The sequence below is a fragment of the Spinacia oleracea genome, chromosome 5 (genome assembly GCF_020520425.1).
Source record: "Spinacia oleracea cultivar Varoflay chromosome 5, BTI_SOV_V1, whole genome shotgun sequence".
Classification (NCBI taxonomy): domain Eukaryota; kingdom Viridiplantae; phylum Streptophyta; class Magnoliopsida; order Caryophyllales; family Amaranthaceae; genus Spinacia; species Spinacia oleracea.
The window spans coordinates 46,388,381-46,409,540 of record NC_079491.1 but is presented as its reverse complement, the minus strand read 5'-3'; the positions used below and the strand labels follow the sequence as shown (position 1 = coordinate 46,409,540).

Here is a 21,160-nt window from a genome sequence, read left to right as displayed (position 1 = left end):
AACATGCAGAGTTCGGTTAATGATTAAATTCCTAATTCTATTTGATAAATTAATTAAATTAGAGTTCTTGTAGGATTCTAGGTTTGATTAATTTGTATCTGAATAGGATTTCGATTCCCTTTCCATACCGCTATAAATATGAGGCTAGGGCTCACAATTTATAACACAAGTTTAAAAGTATTCAAAGTGAGTTTTTGAGAGAAAAATTCAGTCACACATTTGCCTATAAAGTGCCGAAAATAATAGTACCTTAAGGGCGATTCTAGTTGGTCAATCTTAAGGCGGATCCGGACGTGCTGTGGACTATCTACGGAGGGACGACACTTGGAGTCCTAAAGACTTGTTCTTGTTCGGTTCGGGCGCAGCTAGGGAAGGCACGCAACAAAGAGTATGCATCTAATCTATGCTAAATGATTATGTGTAAATAATATGTTTTCCTGGGTTTATGGTTTTTCCGCATGATTTATGAATTGTCATATGTATCATAACCTAACAGTGGTATCACGAGCCCCTTATTATTTTCATAATCTAAATTGCATGAACATGGTTAAATATTACAAATTTGCAAGAATTAAAAGGGGTGATTAATTTTCGTAATTGTTAATTAATTGCAAATTGCGTTTATTTAATTATACGTACGCAGTTTTTCGGCAGTTTCTTCGTTACTCATCCGAATTGAGTGATTTTTGTGTCAATTCCGCATGTAAAAGGCATTCTAAAATTTTGACAAAAACAGTATTTTTCTGCCGAACCCAGAATTCTCAAATTCGAAGCCTAACTATGACTTTTCGAAGGTTTTAGTTTTTCGAATGCAAAATTTCGTAAATTTAAGATGTTAAATTAAATATTTGCGATTCTTGTTGATAAATCTTGAATTTTTGATTGACCTACTGCATATGTTTAACAAGTTTGAATGCCTAGTCTTGTTAATTATGCAATCTAATTTGTAATTATGATTAATTTGTTGAAAATTAGAATAATTTAGAATTAATTTGATTTTCATAATTAATTGTAATTTAATTAGAAACCTATGATTAAACCATAAAAATTGTAAATTTACGATAAATTTTAAATTTTTATGACCTAGACTTGAATCCATAACAATCGGAAATCAATTGGATAATAAATTTTCGATTTTTTCGCCCTAAAATTATGAAATTAATATTATTTATTAATTTGTCATTAATTTTAAATATAAATTTTAAATTTTTATGCGATTCGTTCATATAACTTGCACGCACGAAGCAATGGACGCTTCGTGTTACCCTTAAGGGGTGTTGTATAATGCGGGCATGCGACGACGAGCAAGGGAGCTCGTCGCCCGTGCGGCACGAATGCAATGAGCAAGGGCGTAGTGCACGAGCACAAGGCAGCAGCCCTGCCTTGTGTCGTGTGCCACGACCAATGGACGAATGGGCATGGGCGTAGGGCGAGCCAAGGCAGTCGCGTGTGGGCAGCAAGCGAGCTGCGCCACAACGCGCGCTGCCTCGCACAAGAGCGCGCAGCCTCGCGCGCAGCGATCGCAAGCTCGCGTGCCACGAGCGCTGCGCCTAGCATTGCTCGCGCGCACAGCGAGCGATGTCGCCCGCCCAGCGAGCGATGTCGCGCGCCCAGCGAGCGATGGCTCGCGCGCCCAGCGAGCGATGTCGCGCGCCCAGCGAGCGATGTCGCGCGCGCACTGCGAGCGATAGCCCGCGTGCGATGAGCGCTGGCGCGCGCAGCGAGCACCAATGCGTGCGGAGGCTTGCGATAGGGATGCAGCAGCTATGCGACGAGCGCATGGGCTGCGCGCACATGGCCAGCAATGGCTGTGTGCGTGCGGCCCATGGGCGTGCAACGCGTAGGGTGTTTGCGTTACGATTAGATCGTTTTGAATGTTTAATTTGAAAATTTCAGTTCACGTAATTTTAATTAATTTTAAAATTAATAATTTAAATTATTTTCTTGGATTTTAATTTTGAATATTATAATTATAATAAATGTTATTTATTCTAATTATTTTACTAAAATTAAAATCATGAATTAATTTAAATGCGACTGAAATTAAATTAAACTTTTTGGATTCAATTATAAATTTATATGAGCTTTAAATTTTAATTAAATTTGTATGTTTCCGGTTAGACTAGAAATACATTTTTATGTTTAAAATTAGTAAAGCATATGAATTTATTGGTTTAAGTGGGAGCGCTTTTTAGTCATAAACTCTTGATTAGGTCTACAAATCCTTAAGGTTAAAACAACTTGATTAGAATTAATAAGGACTGAATAATTGGTAGATTATTGGTGCCCTTGATTAATTGCTGCAAATATTTACGTGATGCATAATGTGTTTTACTAACCAGCTATGTGGGCCATTCATGATAATGAATGGGTGAATGGTATATATTGTATATGTACTGTTTTGCAGGTTATGAAGTGACTAGTATGGCCCAAATAGGATAGAAAATATGGTCTGCGTACCATTAATTTGAATGTAATTGGTCTAAAGTACCAAAGTTATTTTTCAATTCAAATATGGTCTGCGTACCATCAAATAGTTGTAATTAGTTATAGCTTATCCTATTTGAAGAAAATGGTGCCTCCCACGGAGATTTTCAAGACGGACTTTGAAGTCAAAGCTTCAAGATGAAGTCGGGCCATACTAGATCACAAATATCTTATGCATGTTTTAAGTTATTTATTGCTTTTAAATATGTCTTAAAATGCTTGATATCAAAAGCTTGATTATGTTGCATGATTAAGGATTTTAGTTCACTTAAAATCTAACCAACATAGTAAGAGCCTTAAGTTCCAAACTTAAAAATTGAGTTAAAAGGTGCCATGCCAAAATATACACTTGCTTGGATATCCTTTACATCAATCTAGTAATAGTTTTCGCTCAGCGAGGTGTTACTTATTGGTCCTAAAGGGGCAAGGTACACAAATAATTGTGAGTACATGTTAGTTTTGGTGAAACTCAACGATATAAGTAAGGAGTCCTTTTATGTCGTGGCAAAATCGATAGGTTTACCTAATAAGTTCTTAGACGTACCTATCAACCAAGAATAGTTTCTAGACTATTAGCAAAAGGCTTTTGCTTACCTAAGATGTTTTAGGATTAAGTCGACAAACTGTGCTTAGTTCTTCAATGATTTTAGGGTCTTGGAATCATTTTATTCACACCTGCCGGAACAATAAAATCGAATAAAATGCTAATAACTTGTTTGAATTGCATGGTTGCTTTAATTTCAAGTTATTATTCATGATAAATGTTTAGACTTTGCATGCTTCAATGTATGTTTTAATTATTGTTTATAATTAAATATCTTGCACTGCAATAAATCCTTTTAGAAAGGTAACAGTAAATTTCCTCAATTGGTAGTGAATCCAAGAACGATTCACGGAAATGAGAGAAAGTGAGCAATTTAAAATGTACGTTTCTTTTAGCGACTTTTATGGTGGTTTTCGAACATCAAAATCGAATGATAAACCAATTGGTGCTTGTGAATTCAAAATACAATGTAGTTTTGAGATCATAAAGCATTGAGTTTAATACGCTCAGCTTTACCAATGGTTAACAACCTAATATCTTTGTCCATTTAATTCTCGAATGAGTCTAGTCCCTAGACGTTCGAATAGATCGATGCTTAGAGAACTTTAGAAGCTTCTGGTAAGATCATCTAGTTGAAACAGAATATTCAACATAAAATGGTAAAGAACCTTGTTGGTGACATTGGACATGTCTAACAAAGTATAAAAGTCAACACTAAAGAATTCAATTCTTAAGACTATAAGAAAGGGTACAAGAAATAGGAAAACGAGGAACAAATGAAAGGAATTTACGATTCCGTTTCTACCTATAAGTTTATGTTTAAAGAGAAGTGACCTAGCAATCAAACTTCCTTGGTATCATATACCGCTTGAGGTTCTTACTTCGGTAAAAACTCAAACAATGGAAGCTAGGCTACACTAATGACCTACAAGTGGGAAATGAAGCATGGCAATGCTACATTAGTTGTAGGGTCATCTAGTTTGTTTTAAGTCCTTTCAAAGGCTGGAACTTAATGGCTATTTTGTTCCATAATCAGCATACCTAAATTTCTGTTTTTCAAACACAGAAAGACTCACATTCAAGAAAAACAAAAACAATGTTTGTTTGTTTATTTGAATGAAATGGTCAATTACAGGTTGAGTCAATATGCTTGATTAAAACAAACAACTCTTTAAAGAACTTTACTAAGGTTCAAATCAAACCCTTGATTTGAGTTCCACTAATCTTTGGCATTGTTGCTTAGACCATATCAATAAGTTAAACTTCAAAAACTCTATTTTGATGGACTTTTGAAAGTTGATTGATTTCTAGATCATTTTAAGACAACCAGTCTTACTTGTTGAAAGTAACAAAAGATATGAACTATTGTTAGAACGCCTAGACGATAGAGTTCAAAGCTAAAGAAAGATTTTATGACTTTATTATTTCACATGGATTTGAGTGAATATAGGTTTATTTACTCAAATGTGATATAAGTTGAATCTGTTTGGCTAGTTCAAAGATTCAGAAGTATAAAATCCACTTGGCAAGAAATCATAAAGATCTAGGTTAGATCATGTTGATGATTACTTGAGACCAAATATGATCATCAATGATTGTGTGTTGTAAGTTCACAATCTAGGTCCATAAGATATGGCATATCTTAGTTGGGATAATCGAAGTCAATTAGTACTTGATTCGATTAATGATGAATCATAAAGACTTTTCCTATAATTTCTAAAACAAAATGCTCAACTACCACCAAACTAAACCAAATTCGTCAAAGCTTTTGAAAAGTAATTTCAGAATAACTTTTCATAAAATATCTAGAGAGTTGCAAAACTCAGTGGGAGCTTAGTGTTTGTCATTCGACAAACTAAGGCCCAAGTCTAGATATATGTTTCATTGTGATTTATTCTAATGAGACACAAGGGTATTGTTTCTACCACGAATTTTTGAGAACATAATGTTTGTTTGCTCGGAATAATGTCCTTTTGGAGATTCGTTTCCAAATGACAAGTGGGAGAAAATAGACCTCGAAAGTCTTCGAGGCGAACAACAAACATAAACGGAAATTCCGGAGGCTTTTCGAAGTGCTTCAGAAAATCCGAACTTATTCTTTAAGGACTTTAGAAGTGGCTTTAAAAAATAGACATCTCTTAGAAGACTTTACAAGTGCTTCAAGGAGAACAGAATATTCAAAGGACTTTAAGTGGCTATTGATATTCTAATGTTTGATGTTCTATACCCAAGTAGGCATAGAGTTCAAGTCACTGGAACTATGAGATTCTTCTATTAGATAGTGAAGAAACATGGAGTTCAGGTCACTGAAACTATGCAATTCTTCTATTAGATAGTAAAGAAACCTACAACTTGCAGTCAAACTAAAAGAAGTGACTTGTAAGAAAGCTATGACGAAACCTAGATTCCCTAAAATTGTTAGAGGCCATATATAGACTATATGTTTAATTGGTTAAAGGCCATAAAACATACTCAATGTTTTGATGACAAAATTGAAATTTTGTTGATTTGCAAGAATAGGTTCACACCTATTGGTTGCAAGTTTGTTTTTAGGATAAAAACCATCAAACATGAAATTGTGTTCACACACAAAGCGAGATTAGTTGCTAAAGGTTACAAGCAAATTCATGGCATGGATTGTGTTGAAACCTCATGCAAAATCGTAATGCTTAAGTCTATAATTCAAGCAATGATTGCATATTGGTACATATAGCAATTGGATGACAAAACGTATTCCTCAATCAATTGTTGGAATATAATATGTACATGGTATGTCATAGAATTTGTGGATCCAAATAAATGCTTGAAAAGGAAAGCTAGCTTATAAAATCTAAGTACAGATTTAAGCAAGCAATTGGGAATTGGAACTGTATTTTAAGTGAAGCTAATAAGAATTTTAGTTTCATAAAATACACATGATTCTTATAGATGTATAAGAAGTTTAGTGGGAGTACATAAAAACTTATTTGGTCCTATGTGTATCACACACATATCTCTCTATTGTGAAATAACATTCAAATGCTAATGACTTAGATTTGAAATTATTCATCAATAATGGACCATGGCGAAACTTAGTACATATTGGGTATTAAGATCTATTTACAAAGATCTTATAATATTGTTTTAGATTAAGTAATGGCATTTACTAAATCAAACACGAAAGTCTCAATTGGAGATATTCGACCCATGTGAATAAATCTAAGTAAAGGATGTTTGAACTATGTATAAGCATTTACTAAGTTAAACATCAAAGAGTCTAAATGAGATTCTTAACCTATATTATATGTCAAAGAATTTAGCCGAATTCAGTATCTACTGAAACTAGATAAGCTAAAGTTACATGAATAGAATTCAATTGGGAATTATTCTCCAAAAGAATTTATCATGTATGATATAATATGAGGATCGCCAAAAACGTATCGTATGACTTTAGGCATGACGAACATATACCAATCTCTATTGATCTAAGTGAAGATCAACTAGATTGAGATCAAGAATACTTATGGTACTTGAAAAGGTACATAGGAATAGTTCTTGATTCAAGGAAATAAAGATATGCTAAATATTGATGCTACACGCATAAACACTGGCAAAGGATCAAGCAAGACCCTTTGGAGTTAACCATTGATAAGGACGAGCTATAGAGCATCGTGTTTTGAAATGGCAACATGGATTGGAGACCATGAGTTGTTGCGTGGGAAATTAAAATATTAATTTCTATGTTCTAAGATACAGCTGGAAAGTTTTCCACATGTCTATGAACTGCTTGGATAAGTAAATCCAAACAAAGCATCACTAGCAACAGTTGAAGTAAAAAGTACTTATTGCCTAAAAAGCAATAAAACAGGGTTGTTTATGTTAAAGAGTTCTCCACTGAACTTGGGTAGATCACCTATCTGCTGGCTTGATGATTCTTCATTGAAAAATGCGTAGAACCACTCTTGAAGCAAGAAAAAGGTCTGCTAACTTGATGGTTCTTCATTGAGAAATGCGTAGAACCACCATTGTAGCGAGAAAGACTAGATCACAAAATAAACATACTCAAAAGATCTTATCATCTATCTCGAAGAACATTCGATGAAAAGGATATTAAGATTGGCAAAGCATGATAACTAAACCTATGCAACAAGTGAGAAGCAACACTTACATTGTAGCACTGGAAATCAAGCATAGCTTTGAAATTCCATGAACTGTTTTAGAAGATGGGTTTGAGGCCCATGGTTGTAAAACATTGGGGTTGAACATTTATCATATATGAAATGTATTTTCATATTCCATTTAATCTTGGTTTAGTATTAAATGATGAGTCCCTTCAATTTGACGATATATTCAAGATAGACTGTCAGGACCAGTCCTGTGACTAAGAAATGTCTATCAAGTGAACTTGAATGTCAAAAGTTGAAAATGGTCCCTAATCGGAGTTTTCTATAAAATTGGACGCATAGAAAACGTTAGACGATTAGAATGCAAGATGACTAGTAGTTCTGTTTCTTGAACTATGTGGACATGGCAATGTCATAATCATTTGCATAGATACTTACTTTGGGAAGACTAGTATCGGACGAGACCTATGAAACTTTACTGTAAGAGATGAAAGTCTGTCATAAGTAAATTTCATTAAATTATTAGACACTAAATCCTCAATACCTGAGTGATTTGAGATTACTTGTTTGAGAACTGGTTGCTTTGACGCTGACCAACCGTCGCACCGTAAAAGGAGGCTATAAAGGCAACGCTCAGGTAATCACCTATCAAACGAAGTCTAATCTCAAGATCGCAAGATTGGGATTGTCCTCCCATAAATCGGGATGTGATGCTTAAAAGTTGTACAAGGCCACTCGGAGAGCTAGAAACTGTGAAATGCATGGCCGTGCTCGGATGAATCATAGGCTATGATTATCTGTTTATTTGATCAGTTGAACTCTGAAACCGAGGAACACCTCTGGACATAATAAGGATGACAACTCTTACCTTATGTTCAAGAGCAAGCATCGAGCGACAAAGGAATTAGGAAATGCACACTTGTCCCTAAGGACAAGTGGGAGACTGAAGGAAATAATGCCCTTGGTCCAAGTATGCATTCTATGATAAGTCTAATAAATGCGGTTCAGTATTAATTAACAAGTTAATAATTCAGTGAGATCAAGTGAGCTGAATGCCTAGCTAGAGGCCGCTTCAGTTCAAGTGGAATTAATGATATTAATCCACAGCTTACTCTTGACTGAACCCGTAGGGTCACACAAATAGTACGTAAACGGATCAAGTATTTAATAGCATTAAATACTCCATCTATGAATATTCGGAACCGACGGATCTTGGTTTCAGTGGGAGCTAAGATCGTCACAGGTAAGGAATGAATACTCCGGAAACGATGATATTGCCGGAAACGGAAATATGGATCGTATCGGAAATATAAATATTATCCAAGTCGTAGATGTTGCCAGAAACGGAAACATGGTACGTGTCGGAAAATATTATCGGAAATGGAAATATTGCCAGAATCGGAAATATTGCCGGAAACGGAAATATTGTCAGAATCGGAAATATTACCGGAATCGGAAAATAATTCCGGAAACGGAAATATTAAATATTTGTTCGAAACGGAAATTAATTCCGGAATCAGAAATATTAAATATTGTTCGTATCGGAAATGAATTCCGGAATCGGAAAATTTAATCGGAAGCGCATCGTACGAATAAGCATCGGACGAGGCCTGCCGGACGAGGCCCAGCACGAAGCCAGGCCATCGCCCAGCAAGCCAAGCGCGCTGCACAAACAGCCACGCCAGGCCCAGCGCAAGGCCAGGCCCAGCAGGCTGCGCGCCGCGCGCAGCGCGCACAGCGCGCACAGCACGCGCAGCGCGCAGCGCGCGCGGGCGCTGAATGGGCTGCTGCTCGCGCGCACGCATGAGGCCCATCGTGGCTGCCGTGCGTATGTGTGCAAGTGTTTGTGTTTGTGCACGTTTCCTAAAACATGCAGAGTTCGGTTAATGATTAAATTCCTAATTCTATTTGATAAATTAATTAAATTAGAGTTCTTGTAGGATTCTAGGTTTGATTAATTTGTATCTGAATAGGATTTCGATTCCCTTTCCATACCGCTATAAATATGAGGCTAGGGCTCACAATTTATAACACAAGTTTAAAAGTATTCAAAGTGAGTTTTTGAGAGAAAAATTCAGTCACACATTTGCCTATAAAGTGCCGAAAGTAATAGTACCTTAAGGGCGATTCTAGTTGGTCAATCTTAAGGCGGATCCGGACGTGCTGTGGACTATCTACGGAGGGACGACACTTGGAGTCCTAAAGACTTGTTCTTGTTCGGTTCGGGCGCAGCTAGGGAAGGCACGCAACAAAGAGTATGCATCTAATATATGCTAAATGATTATGTGTAAATAATATGTTTTCCTGGGTTTATGGTTTTTCCGCATGATTTATGAATTGTCATATGTATCATAACCTAACAGGTAGAATGTACGCCGAAGGGGGTAATCTTCGGGAACAGCCATGAAATAGAAGTGGTCCTTCCAGTCCTTGCAGCTGGAGAGCCGGGGGCTCACAGTCTGACGCTGACTCTTGGTAAAGATCGTCCACCAGCCGGTATCTTTCCCATCACGCTTCAGCCAGTGCAGTTTTTTGAAAAGGTTGAGGGTCAAGGGCCACTGTTTGAATGAAAATAACCAAGTGTACGCAACCAGATTGCGAATAACTATGGGCGATAATTGAACGAGGCCGACATTCCAGGCCCGCAGAACCTTCTCAATGAACGGGTGCAAGGGAAAGCGCAACCCATAGTCGAACATCTTCGTGTATACAACAACATGACATACGGGACAGTCGGCCACCGTTTGCTCTTCTTTCGGCACAGTCAACTTGTAGCCCTCAGGTAAACCCAAAAAGCGACCACCAACCTCAGAATGCCGGTTGGCAACGGCCTCTTTTACAAAGTCACTATCTATCTCAGTGGTGAGGGCAGCAGAATCATTAGGGGGAGGGGCCGGAACCAAGAACGCGGCAGCCTCACCTTCGAAATTCACATCGGCGTCCAAGGCCTCTTCTTCAAACACTTGCTGCAAAATCGCAGCATCCTCCTCATCTTCATCAGAGTCGGCAATGGGCGGCGCCTTTAGCCCGGGAGACCCAGACTCAGAAGACTCCAGTATGGAGTCGCCAGGGGTGGAAGGCACATCACCACTAACGGCGGCATCAACCTCACCCGCATCATGGACGGCAGGATCCTTCCCGGCCCGTCGATTACTTGTAGACGGCTCGGCGTCTGACGGCATGACCCTAGAAACATATATATTGCCGATGTTAGTACCGTACTCCCCAAGACCAGAGCCGCCAGGCTGAGTAAATTCCCGATAATCCCGCAAATGGTACCTAACCGAAATCGGATCTACGTCTAATATCGGCTCCCCAGCCGGCACGTTATGCTCATTCGGCCTAAGCTCTCTCTCCATTCGTGCCCGCAGGCCATGTAGCTGTTGTGAGCGAGTAAACTGAGCCGCAGTCATGGGTATAAAAGGGCCGGTAACAGGATTCCCACCCATATGTTAGGTTATGATACATATGACATTACATAAATCATGCGGAAACAACCATTAACCCAGGACAACATATTATTTACACATAATCATATAGCATAATTTAGATGCATACTCTTTGTTGCGTGCCCTCCCTAGCTGCGCCCGAACCGAACAAGAACAAGTCTTTTAGGACTCCAAGTGTCGTCCCTCCGTAGATAGTCCACAGCACGTCCGGATCCGCCTTAAGATTGACCAACTAGAATCGCCCTTAAGGTACTAGAAAATTTCGGCACTTTTGAGCAAGATGTGTGTTTTAATTTTCTCTCAAAAAAAACTCACTTTTGAATACTTTGAAACTTGTGTATAAATTATGACCCCTAGGCCTTTATTTATAGAGTTATGGAAAAGGAATCGTAATCCTAGTAGGATACGAATTAATCGAAATTAGAATCCTACATGAATTCTATTTAATTAATTTATCCAATTAGGAATAGAAACTTAATCATACACTGACTCTTGTAGATTCAGGAATCACGCATGAGCACAAACTCACACACACACGGCAGCCACAAGGGCTGCCCATGCGCGTGCGAGCAGCAGCCCGCGCAGCACGGCCCACGCAGCCGTGGCCCTTGGCGCGCGCTGGGCCTGCCTTGCGGCAGGCCTAGGCGCTGCCTTGGCTGGGCTTGTGGCGCGCATGCTTGCTGGGCGATGGCCCCGGCTTCGTGCTGGGCCTTCGTCCGGCAAGCCTCGTCCGATGCTAATTCGTACGATACGCTTCCGATTAAATTTCCATTTCCGGAATCTATTTCCGATACGAACAATATTTAATATTTCCGATTCCGGAATTAATTTCCGTTTCGAACAAATATTTAATATTTCCGTTTCCGGAATTATTTTCCGATTCCGGCAATATTTCCGATTCTGACAATATTTCCGTTTCCGGCAATATTTCCGATTCTGGTAATATTTCCATTTCCAATAATATTTTCCGATACGTACCATGTTTCCGTTTCCGGCAACATCTACGACTTGGATAATATTCATATTTCCGATACGATCCATATTTCCGTTTCCGGCAATATCATCGTTTCCGGAGTATTCATTTCTTGCCCGTGACGATCTTAGCTCCCACTGAAACCAAGATCCGTCGGTTCCGAATATTCATAGATGGAGTATTTAATGCCATTAAATACTTGATCCGTTTACGTACTATTTGTGTGACCCTACGGGTTCAGTCAAGAGTAAGCTGTGGATTAATATCATTAATTCCACTTGAACTGAAGCGGCCTCTAGCTAGGCATTCAGCTCACTTGATCTCACTGAATTATTAACTTGTTAATTAATACTGAACCGCATTTATTAGACTTAACATAGAATGCATACTTGGACCAAGGGCATTATTTCCTTCACCATAAACTCCGCAAAAGGAGGTGGCGTGTTCGATTTTACCCCCCACCCAGCATTCTTAGCATTACTAGCGGCCGTATTCCCGTCCATATTTAGTTCTATACCAGAATCGCTACTTGTGTCTGACAGATCTATCACGTTACTAACCCCAACCCTACCAGTCATGTTTTGGCTACCCCCACTCAAAACGCATGCAAGCAAAGAACATAAACACCCGACAAAAAGAGAAAGTAAGACCAGAAACCGTACCTAATTCTGGAAATTCACTCTCAAACAGCTGCAAAGTCCCTCAAACAACCCAACTGAAAGAGCAACACGAGAAAATCAGACAGCCAAACCTTAACAAAACAGCAGACAACCTAAAAAAAAACCAGACTAAGTTCAAAACTTACCAAGAGAGACAACCAAACCCCAACGGAAAAGTACGGCAGGAAGAAACGGGCAAAAATTAAGAGGAAAAACAAGAGAGAGAAAGAGAGCAAATTGGCAGCGCGAAAATTGGCAAAGGAAAATAAGAAAGAGCGGAAATGAAGAAAAAAAAGAAGAAACGGTTATTTAAAAGAACGAAAGGAAGTTGAAACGACAAGAAGCAGATCTGGGCGGTTGAAAATATCACAACTCCCCACACTTGCCGGATGACCGACACGTGTCCACAACACTTTTCAAAATCTCCCGCCACGCGCATAAAGAAAAATGAACCGTCACCACGTGTCAGTCAAGGGGGCTAGTCAGCCTAAAAAGTCAAGGGGGCTAGTCAGCCTAATAAAGTCAAGGGGGCTAGTCAGCCTAATAAAGTCAAGGGGGCTAGTCAGCCTAAAAAGTCAAGGGGGCTAGTCAGCCTAAAAAGTCAAGGGGGCTAGTCAGCCTAATAAAGTCAAGGGGGCTAGTCAACCTAGAAACTCAAGGGGACTAGTCATTCAAAGAAATCAAGGATAACAGTCAGCCAAGAGAATCAAACACAAACATGGGCAGCCGGCATACAAAAAACCTTCCACTTAAAGCAATCAATCCTTGTCCTAATGGGGGCTAGTCGTGACATCAGAACAAGTATTGAGCTAAAAACCGCACTGTAAAACAACCATCTACAGAACAATCACACCCGTGGGGTGTTGATCGTCCCCGAGGGGGCTAGTTGTATAGGGGGCTTACCCCAGCTTTCGCTTTTTTCTTTTTATCAGAGCAACTACAGACAGTAAAAACCAGCTGTAGTCACTCTGAGGGGGCTAGTTGTACGGGTAGCCCTACCGGTATGCCGGTAGGACAACCCATAACAGCTGTAACATAGACATATACTCACAAGAAGCACCAAAGGTGCAGTCGGCATCCAGGGTTTACAAACCCAGTCGGCAGTTCTCTGACATCATCTGCCTATCAGAGCCGAAAGGGAGGATCTGGAACCAACGGGTAATAACCCGGGTCCTCCGTACAAATAACCCGTCTATATATACAGACCCCCATCAATGCCAAAGGTACGCAATTCCAATCCAATCATTCTTATGAGCATTTATTACAGAGCTATCAGCATAATCTGACTTAAGCATCGGAGGGGTAATTCTCGGATCACCCCCGAGGCTAGTTAACGGCTTCACTGTGCAGGATCCAGTCAGCAGCCTTAGTCGGGAGTCAGTCATCCTTTTCCTGTTCCGAATCCGCAGCCGGAACAGTAATAAAAGTGACAGACTATTTGCCAACAATCAAGATTGGAAAGTAATCAAAGAGAGGTTAATCATGATAAACCTAAACAACATAATATGTCATTATCATCCCAAAATACTATTAAAACATAAATTTGCAGACGAGTCACCTATTATGCGCATGAAAAGAAATATGACAGATCTACTGCCATGAGTAAGATATTATCAAAACATATTGAAATTTCCACATTTGACATCAATACATGATAAATTGATAATGTATAATTGCTATAACTCATTAACTCTCATGAAATAAGCAAACCCTTTAAAAATAATAGCAAAGCACCGAATAAAGTTGAGGCACAGACAATTTCTAAAGAACCAAAAAATATGATTGAAATCAACCGAAACAACTCCGCACATGTAAACTTAACAAATCGAATATAGTTATCAAAAGGTAACCACAAAAATATATCCTATCGTGCTGCAAAAACACATTAATTTCGTATATAGCAAACAAATAAATTACTATGAGACAATAATATGTATTACCGCATACAAGATAGCGTGCAAACAAAATTTCCCTTGTGTATAAAACAAAGGAAATGTGCCAGAAACAAAGTAAAAACTTACACTTAGTTAGAATATAGAGTTGACGTACCGATTCTGAAGATCTAATTGCAATTGGTTGAAATATAAAAAATTGAGTTCATAATAGCATCGATTTCGGATGTACCTTATTAAAATTAGCGAGATATGGTTGTGATTTGCAATTTGATAGACTTGATTAAATTAACAGGGTAGATCTATGGTGCTGATAACGTGTTGTGAAATACAGAAAAAGAGGAGAATTTGGGAGAGAACAACTGTGTATCTTATTCCATGAACAATAGGGTATATATATACATACAATAGAATAGGGTTTGCTCGAGGAACAATAAACCCTAAGATCTAGAATATTCTGGAAACATACTAGGGGTATAATGGGCATCCTCATAATATTCATAACATTCTCAACATACAATTCTTGTCATTTGAGTAAGATATTATTATGATATACATGTAACTGGGAGGGTAAAATAATTTTCTTTTTATTGTTTGATAAATATAAACCATAATTATTAAATTTCTAATTTGATTCATATTTTTCATGATTAATTTCATGTGATTGGCTTCAACATTTAGTCTTGTAATCAAAGTTTTAGAGTTTGATTTCATTATCTAAACCCAAAATTCATGGTTCTTGGTGCATTTTTAGGGAGGACGGTGGGTTACTATGTGTTTCATGGTGGACCGAGAGGATGTTTAATTAGGGTGGCTTTTTGTGGGTTTGTATGAGGGTAGTTTTTGGGTTCGTGGATAGAGTGGAACAAACTGCGGTGGTGGAGAAATTTGATGATAGTTAGTAGGGGAGAAATGCATGACCGTTGGGTATTGTGTTTTGGTGGTTGAGTGAGTCAATGCAGGTGGAAAAGGGTGGAGGCACCGGTGGATGGTGGCCTGGTGACTGGGGTGGTTGAGGCAAGTGGTGTCGGGGTAGTTCGGATTGTGAGGTGGCCAAGGCGTTGTAAATGATGGTGAAGGTGGTAGTGGAGTAGAGGAGAGAAGGAAATTGATACCTTATGAATGAGGGGGATGGATGTAGCCGACTTTGAGGGGTAAGAGAGATTAAGTGAATTATAAAAACTTAGGCCTTGTTCGGAAAAAGTAGCGGTAGCGGGTAGTGGGTAGCGGGTAGCGGTTGAGTAGCGGGTAACGGTTGGAGTAGCGGGTAGCGGTCAATAGTAGCGGGTAACGGTTAAATGTCAAAATAGCGGGTAACTGATATGAGTGTTCGGTAAAAGTAGCGGTTGATATTATAAAATAAAATAAAATAAAAGTTGAAATACTATTTAAAACTTTAATATAAATTTGTCAAACGCTACCCGCTACCTTAAACGGTACTAATTTTAACGTTTGATAAAAGCTACTCAACCGCTAACCGCTACCTAAACCGCTACCTCGCCAAACACTTACAAATTTTACAAGTAGCGTCTTGACTCGGTCAAAACGCTACCCGCTACTTCAAAAGCTACCGCCGAACACGCCCTTAGTAAACAAACACAATATATAGAATCTTACCACTTGATTCCCTTACCTTTTTCGAAATCCTTAAAACAAACGCCCCTTCTTCTATGCATATTACTCCATGCGTTCCATAATGTTTCCCACTAATCCACTATGCGCGGTCTTCAATGCATTGATTTGACCATTAATAATTAAAAAAAATTCATAATAAAAATATTATATTTAGAAAAATCACATTGAAAGGAATCCAACAAGATCTCACAAGTTAATAACTTTTCGTTTATTTATACTACTAATTACGGTAAAGTTTAATGGCTTTGATCGTATCAATATTAAACATGAGTAATATTAAGGAACGGATGAAGTACACGATTAACATATTAAAAATCACTAATTACCATTTCATTTGCTTTAATTTTAAGAAATTAAATTTACTTTGACGTTTAGTGTCAATAGAAAAGCAAGACTTTTATAAGAGGTAAAAAAAATTAGAGAACAAAAGCATGTACAAAATGACTACACTAGAAGAAAAATACATTTCTACTGTTTAGACATTAGTCAACAATATGAAAACTCGGTATAGAACATCATATAAATAAATAAAATATAGAAGTTCAATTAAGCAATAAAATGGAACATAATTGACTCATACTCAACTTATTAGCGTAATCAATCAAAATAGATGATAGAAATGAGACATAACTAAACAAATGATCAAGTAGTACCTAAAATATATTTCTTCGTAAAAATTAAGAAACTAACCATGAAAAACCAAATAATATAATTATTCCTATAAGCGTATTTTAAGCTAGATAAATTCGGTAAAACAAAATTTTAAATGTAATGATCATTATTTAACACGTTACTTTATTAGAATATGACTTATTCTCTTAGACATCAACTAACGTTTAAATTATACATATATTTTTTTAGAATATAGCTTATATAGTCTAATGCAATTTTTTTTATTAGGTTTCTAATTTTATAGAAATCTCATGTATTAGCTACAACGAAGTACGTATAATGCATTATGTTACATCACTATTAAACATTAGAATAAAAAATAAAATTAAAATATGAGAGAATTACATGCCAAATTTAGAATGTCAATTGACAGAATTGGTTATGAGATCGTTTAACAAGGGTAATTTGAAGAATAAGTCTTGACCCACATGAAGTTTTTGCATAACAAGTGGCTTAGCTACATTTTTCCCGTGTAATAAGGATTAGAAAGTATGACCAATTACTACTATAAAATCCGCACTCATAATACTTTATTTCTACCAACATATATATGACATATTAAATATTACATACTACACATATATAGTGTGCCATCTCTTAAATCTACATAGTTTTAACTCCCGTAGGAGTGCCAAAAGAGACTTGTGTGTTATAGTTAGTCGTTAAGAATGGCGGTAGGCGGATTGGTGAAAGGTGGTGGAACAGGGAAACAATATGAGGGTGGTGTCACCGGATTTGTGATATTCACTTGTATGGTTGGAGCCACGGGTGGTCTTATCTTTGGGTATGATATTGGAATTTCAGGTTCGTTAATTTATATATATATATATATATATTTTTCAATGTGTAAAACAAATGTTAGAAAAAGTTGATTGATGATTTGTATGTTTGATTCTTAAATTAAATTATAGGAGGAGTAACTTCAATGGATATATTCCTAAAGAGATTTTTCCCATGGGTATATAAAAAGGAGTCTGACAACACAAGCCATGATAGTGCGTATTGTAAATTTGATAGTCATTTGCTACAACTGTTTACATCATCACTATATCTTGCGGCCTTAGTGGCTTCTTTCTTTGCCTCCTGGGTTACTAGAGCTTATGGAAGAAAGATGTCAATGTTCTTGGGAGGTTTAACCTTTCTTATAGGTTCTCTTTTAAATGGGTTTGCTCAGAATGTGGCAATGCTCATTATTGGTCGTGTGTTTCTTGGTGTAGGTGTTGGATTCTGCAACCAGGTATATATTAATTTAAATTTAAATTAAACATATATGCATGCATATTTCACTTAATTAAATAGTACGTTTAACTTATAAAATGGATCGTGCATGTTTATACGTACGATACACAGTCGGTTCCAGTGTACCTCTCAGAAATGGCACCTGCAAATCTAAGAGGAGCTCTTAACATTGGTTTCCAAATGGCAACAACAATTGGAATTCTGGGTGCAAATCTTATAAATTACGCAACATCAAACATAAAAGGTCATCTAGGTTGGAGATTATCATTAGGGCTAGCAGGAGTACCAGCAGCGATAGTAACCATAGGAGGCTTAATCCTTCCAGACTCCCCTAACTCTTTGATTGATAGAGGTCAAAGGCAAGAAGCAAGAAGAATGTTAATCAAGATAAGAGGCACTGAAAATGTGGATGAGGAATTCCAAGATCTTATTGAAGCTAGTGAGGCATCTAAGGCAGTGGATAATCCTTGGAACAACATATTACAACCAAAGAATAGACCTCAACTTATCATGGCAATACTTATTCCTACATTTCAACAACTTACTGGGATTAATGTCATCATGTTCTATGCTCCAGTCTTGTTTAAGACCCTTGGCTTTGGTAATCAAGCCGCACTCATGTCTGCTGTTATTACCGGAGGTGTTAATGTCCTCGCTACTTTGGTTTCCATCTTCTCTGTTGATAAACTTGGAAGAAGAGTTTTGTTCCTTGAAGGAGGTATTCAAATGTTTGTTTGTCAGGTATGTTGTATGCATCATTCTTTTTTATTTTTTATTATTTCATGTTTTACAATAATCCTGACTTCAAAATTAAAATATTAATGCATGGAATACAGATATTGACAGCATTATTCATTGGCTACACATATGGAACTACAGGACAAGGCCAATTCTCAAAATCAAGTGCTAATTTTGTGGTGTTTCTAATATGCACATATGTTGCAGCATTTGCATGGTCATGGGGTCCTTTAGGTTGGCTAGTACCAAGTGAGATATTCCCACTCGAGACACGATCAGCTGGGACTGCTATTAACGTCATCTTTAACATGACCTTTACCTTCATTGTTGCACAATGCTTCCTTACCATGCTTTGTTACATGAAATTTGGTTTATTCCTCTTTTTCAGCGGCTTCGTCGTCATTATGACTATTTTCATATACTTCTTCTTACCCGAAACTAAGAATGTCCCTATTGAAGAGATGTATGCAGTGTGGAAGGCACATTGGTTCTGGGGCAACTATATTCCTGATGAAGTTTTGGGTACCTATGCTAAAGATATTCAAATGCCTCAAAAAGCATGACTTTTTTTTAAATTAGATTCAATCTTTTAGGTAGACTTTTTAGGGTATATTTAGCGCACTCGTAGTTATGATTTTTGATAGAATTTAGCCATATTTGTCCTTGTTGCATCACGGAAAGGCTATATTACTGCTTGAGTGCAGAATAACTTTTTTTACCATTCCTTTTTGTAGTCCTCGGACAAATAAATTTTTATTTTTACCCAACTATAAATGAAGATTAAAACTTCTTTTGTTACGTTTTATTGGTTATCATGTCAATACACAATTTCAACAATTAATATCATTTATTTATCAATAAGTAAAATTTCTAAAACATGATCTTTGGAAATATACAATGACAAAAATACAACATACTTGTAGTGTAGACACTAAAAACTTTCACTTCCCAACCAAAGTCCAATGACTAAGTGTACTTTATTAATTTATAAATCTGTCCTGTTACTACACATGTGACTTAAAGCAACCTAGCTTAATGGAAAAGTTAACCCAATATGCCTAGCCCATGAAATATTCTTGGTCCATTTCCTAAAACAAGACTCAATAAACTGGACAACCTTCACTATTTGGGTCATATCTCATGATTTACAAATGATCACCATGCATTGATTCCATTGGGTTGAAAATTAGATATACATATATTTCGAAAAAGCAATTAGAAGCCCAAATCTGAGAATGTGATAAAAAGTTATGAACATTTTGAAAGAAATATGCCATTAGTCCAAGTTTGCATTTAATGCATTTAATGTGAAATATAATAAATGCAGTTCATGATTATTTAAACAAGTTAATTATTCAACCAGATCAAGTGATCCGAATGCCTAGCTAGAGGTCGCTTAATTTCAAGTGGAATTAATATTATTAACGCCACTACTCTTGACTGAACCCGTAGGGTCACACAAATAGTACGTGAACAGATCAAGTATTTAGGTGAATATAAAATATTCATTTAATACTCAAATAATGGATAACCGGAAATGATGGATGTTGTTCAGTGGGAGCTAAACAAACCATCAAAAAACAAAGAAGAGAATGTTTGTCTGAAATGAAGATATTGCCGGAAACGGAAATATGATTCGAATCGGAAATATTATAGGAAATGGAAATATTACCACAATCGGGAATATTGTCGGAAACGGAAATATTGTTCGAATCGGAAATATTGCCGAAAATGGAAATATGGTGAAATATTACCGGAAACGAAAATATTGTTAGAGTCGGAAATACTACCGCGGAATCGGAAATAGAATCGAAAACACGAAACTCGATCCGTAAGCTGGAAGCAACGACCAAAGGGCCGCGTGCAGCACGACCCATAATGGAGAGAACAAAGGCCGGCCAAGCGCCAACGCATGGGCTAGTGCAAGCCAGGCGATTGTGCAAGCGCCAGCGCCCATGGACCGGCGTCACAAGTCCAGCGCCCACTTAGAAGCACGCAGCGCCAACCCGCAAGCAAGCAACCGCGCGCACGCTTAGTGGTCATCCCAGCGCATAGCTGGCCATGGCTTGACTTGGGCGCCAAGTTAACTTGCCAAACAAGTTACTTGGGCCACAAGTGTTACTCACAGTTAGTAGAATCCTTTATGGACTCTATCGCTTGCTTCCTAGATCTACCCTAATTCTAGTTTCCTAATCCTAGTATAATTGGGATTGTGGAAATTCTAGAATGTTTCGTGTACTATATATAAGCCTAGGGAGAATTATTTATCGATACTTTTTACAACACACAATCCACACGTATGAATCATAATTCAATCGGTGGTATCACGGGCCTCTTATTTAATGTCATAATCAATTATAACATGGATTAAATTTAATAAATTTGCAAGGAATTAAAATTAATTTCGTGGTAATGAATTAATTGCAAATTCTCAGTGATTGTTTAATTATATGTTTGCTGGAATTTTGGCAGTTTTGTCAACAATGATCGAAATCTTATGATTTTATCGTGAATCCCTCATGTCAACGACATTTTAAAATTTTGACAAAATACACTTTTTTGCCCGAACCCAAAATTCCCAAATTCAAAGCTTAACTATGAATTTTCGGAGGTTTAAGTTTTTCAAACGCAAAATTATGATTTTTAATGATGCTGAAATTAATATTTGCGAATCTTGTTTAATTCTTAATTTAATAATTGACTTACTGTATATGGTTAACAATTTAAGAATTAAATTCGCTAATTATGTTAATTAATTTGTATTTATAA

General features: G+C 37.4%; 1 protein-coding gene across 1 annotated transcript; it reads left to right on the top strand.

Moving 5' to 3' along the window:
- Window positions 1–16,972: 16,972 nt before the first annotated feature.
- LOC110805883 (sugar transport protein 10-like) lies at window positions 16,973–19,189 on the top strand. Its single transcript, XM_022011500.2, has 4 exons — window positions 16,973–17,218; window positions 17,326–17,651; window positions 17,765–18,394; window positions 18,490–19,189. The coding sequence occupies exons 1-4, from the start codon at window positions 17,083–17,085 to the stop codon at window positions 18,952–18,954; spliced, it is 1,557 nt and encodes a 518-aa protein (XP_021867192.2). The 5' UTR covers window positions 16,973–17,082; the 3' UTR covers window positions 18,955–19,189.
- The last annotated feature ends 1,971 nt before the right edge of the window (window positions 19,190–21,160 follow it).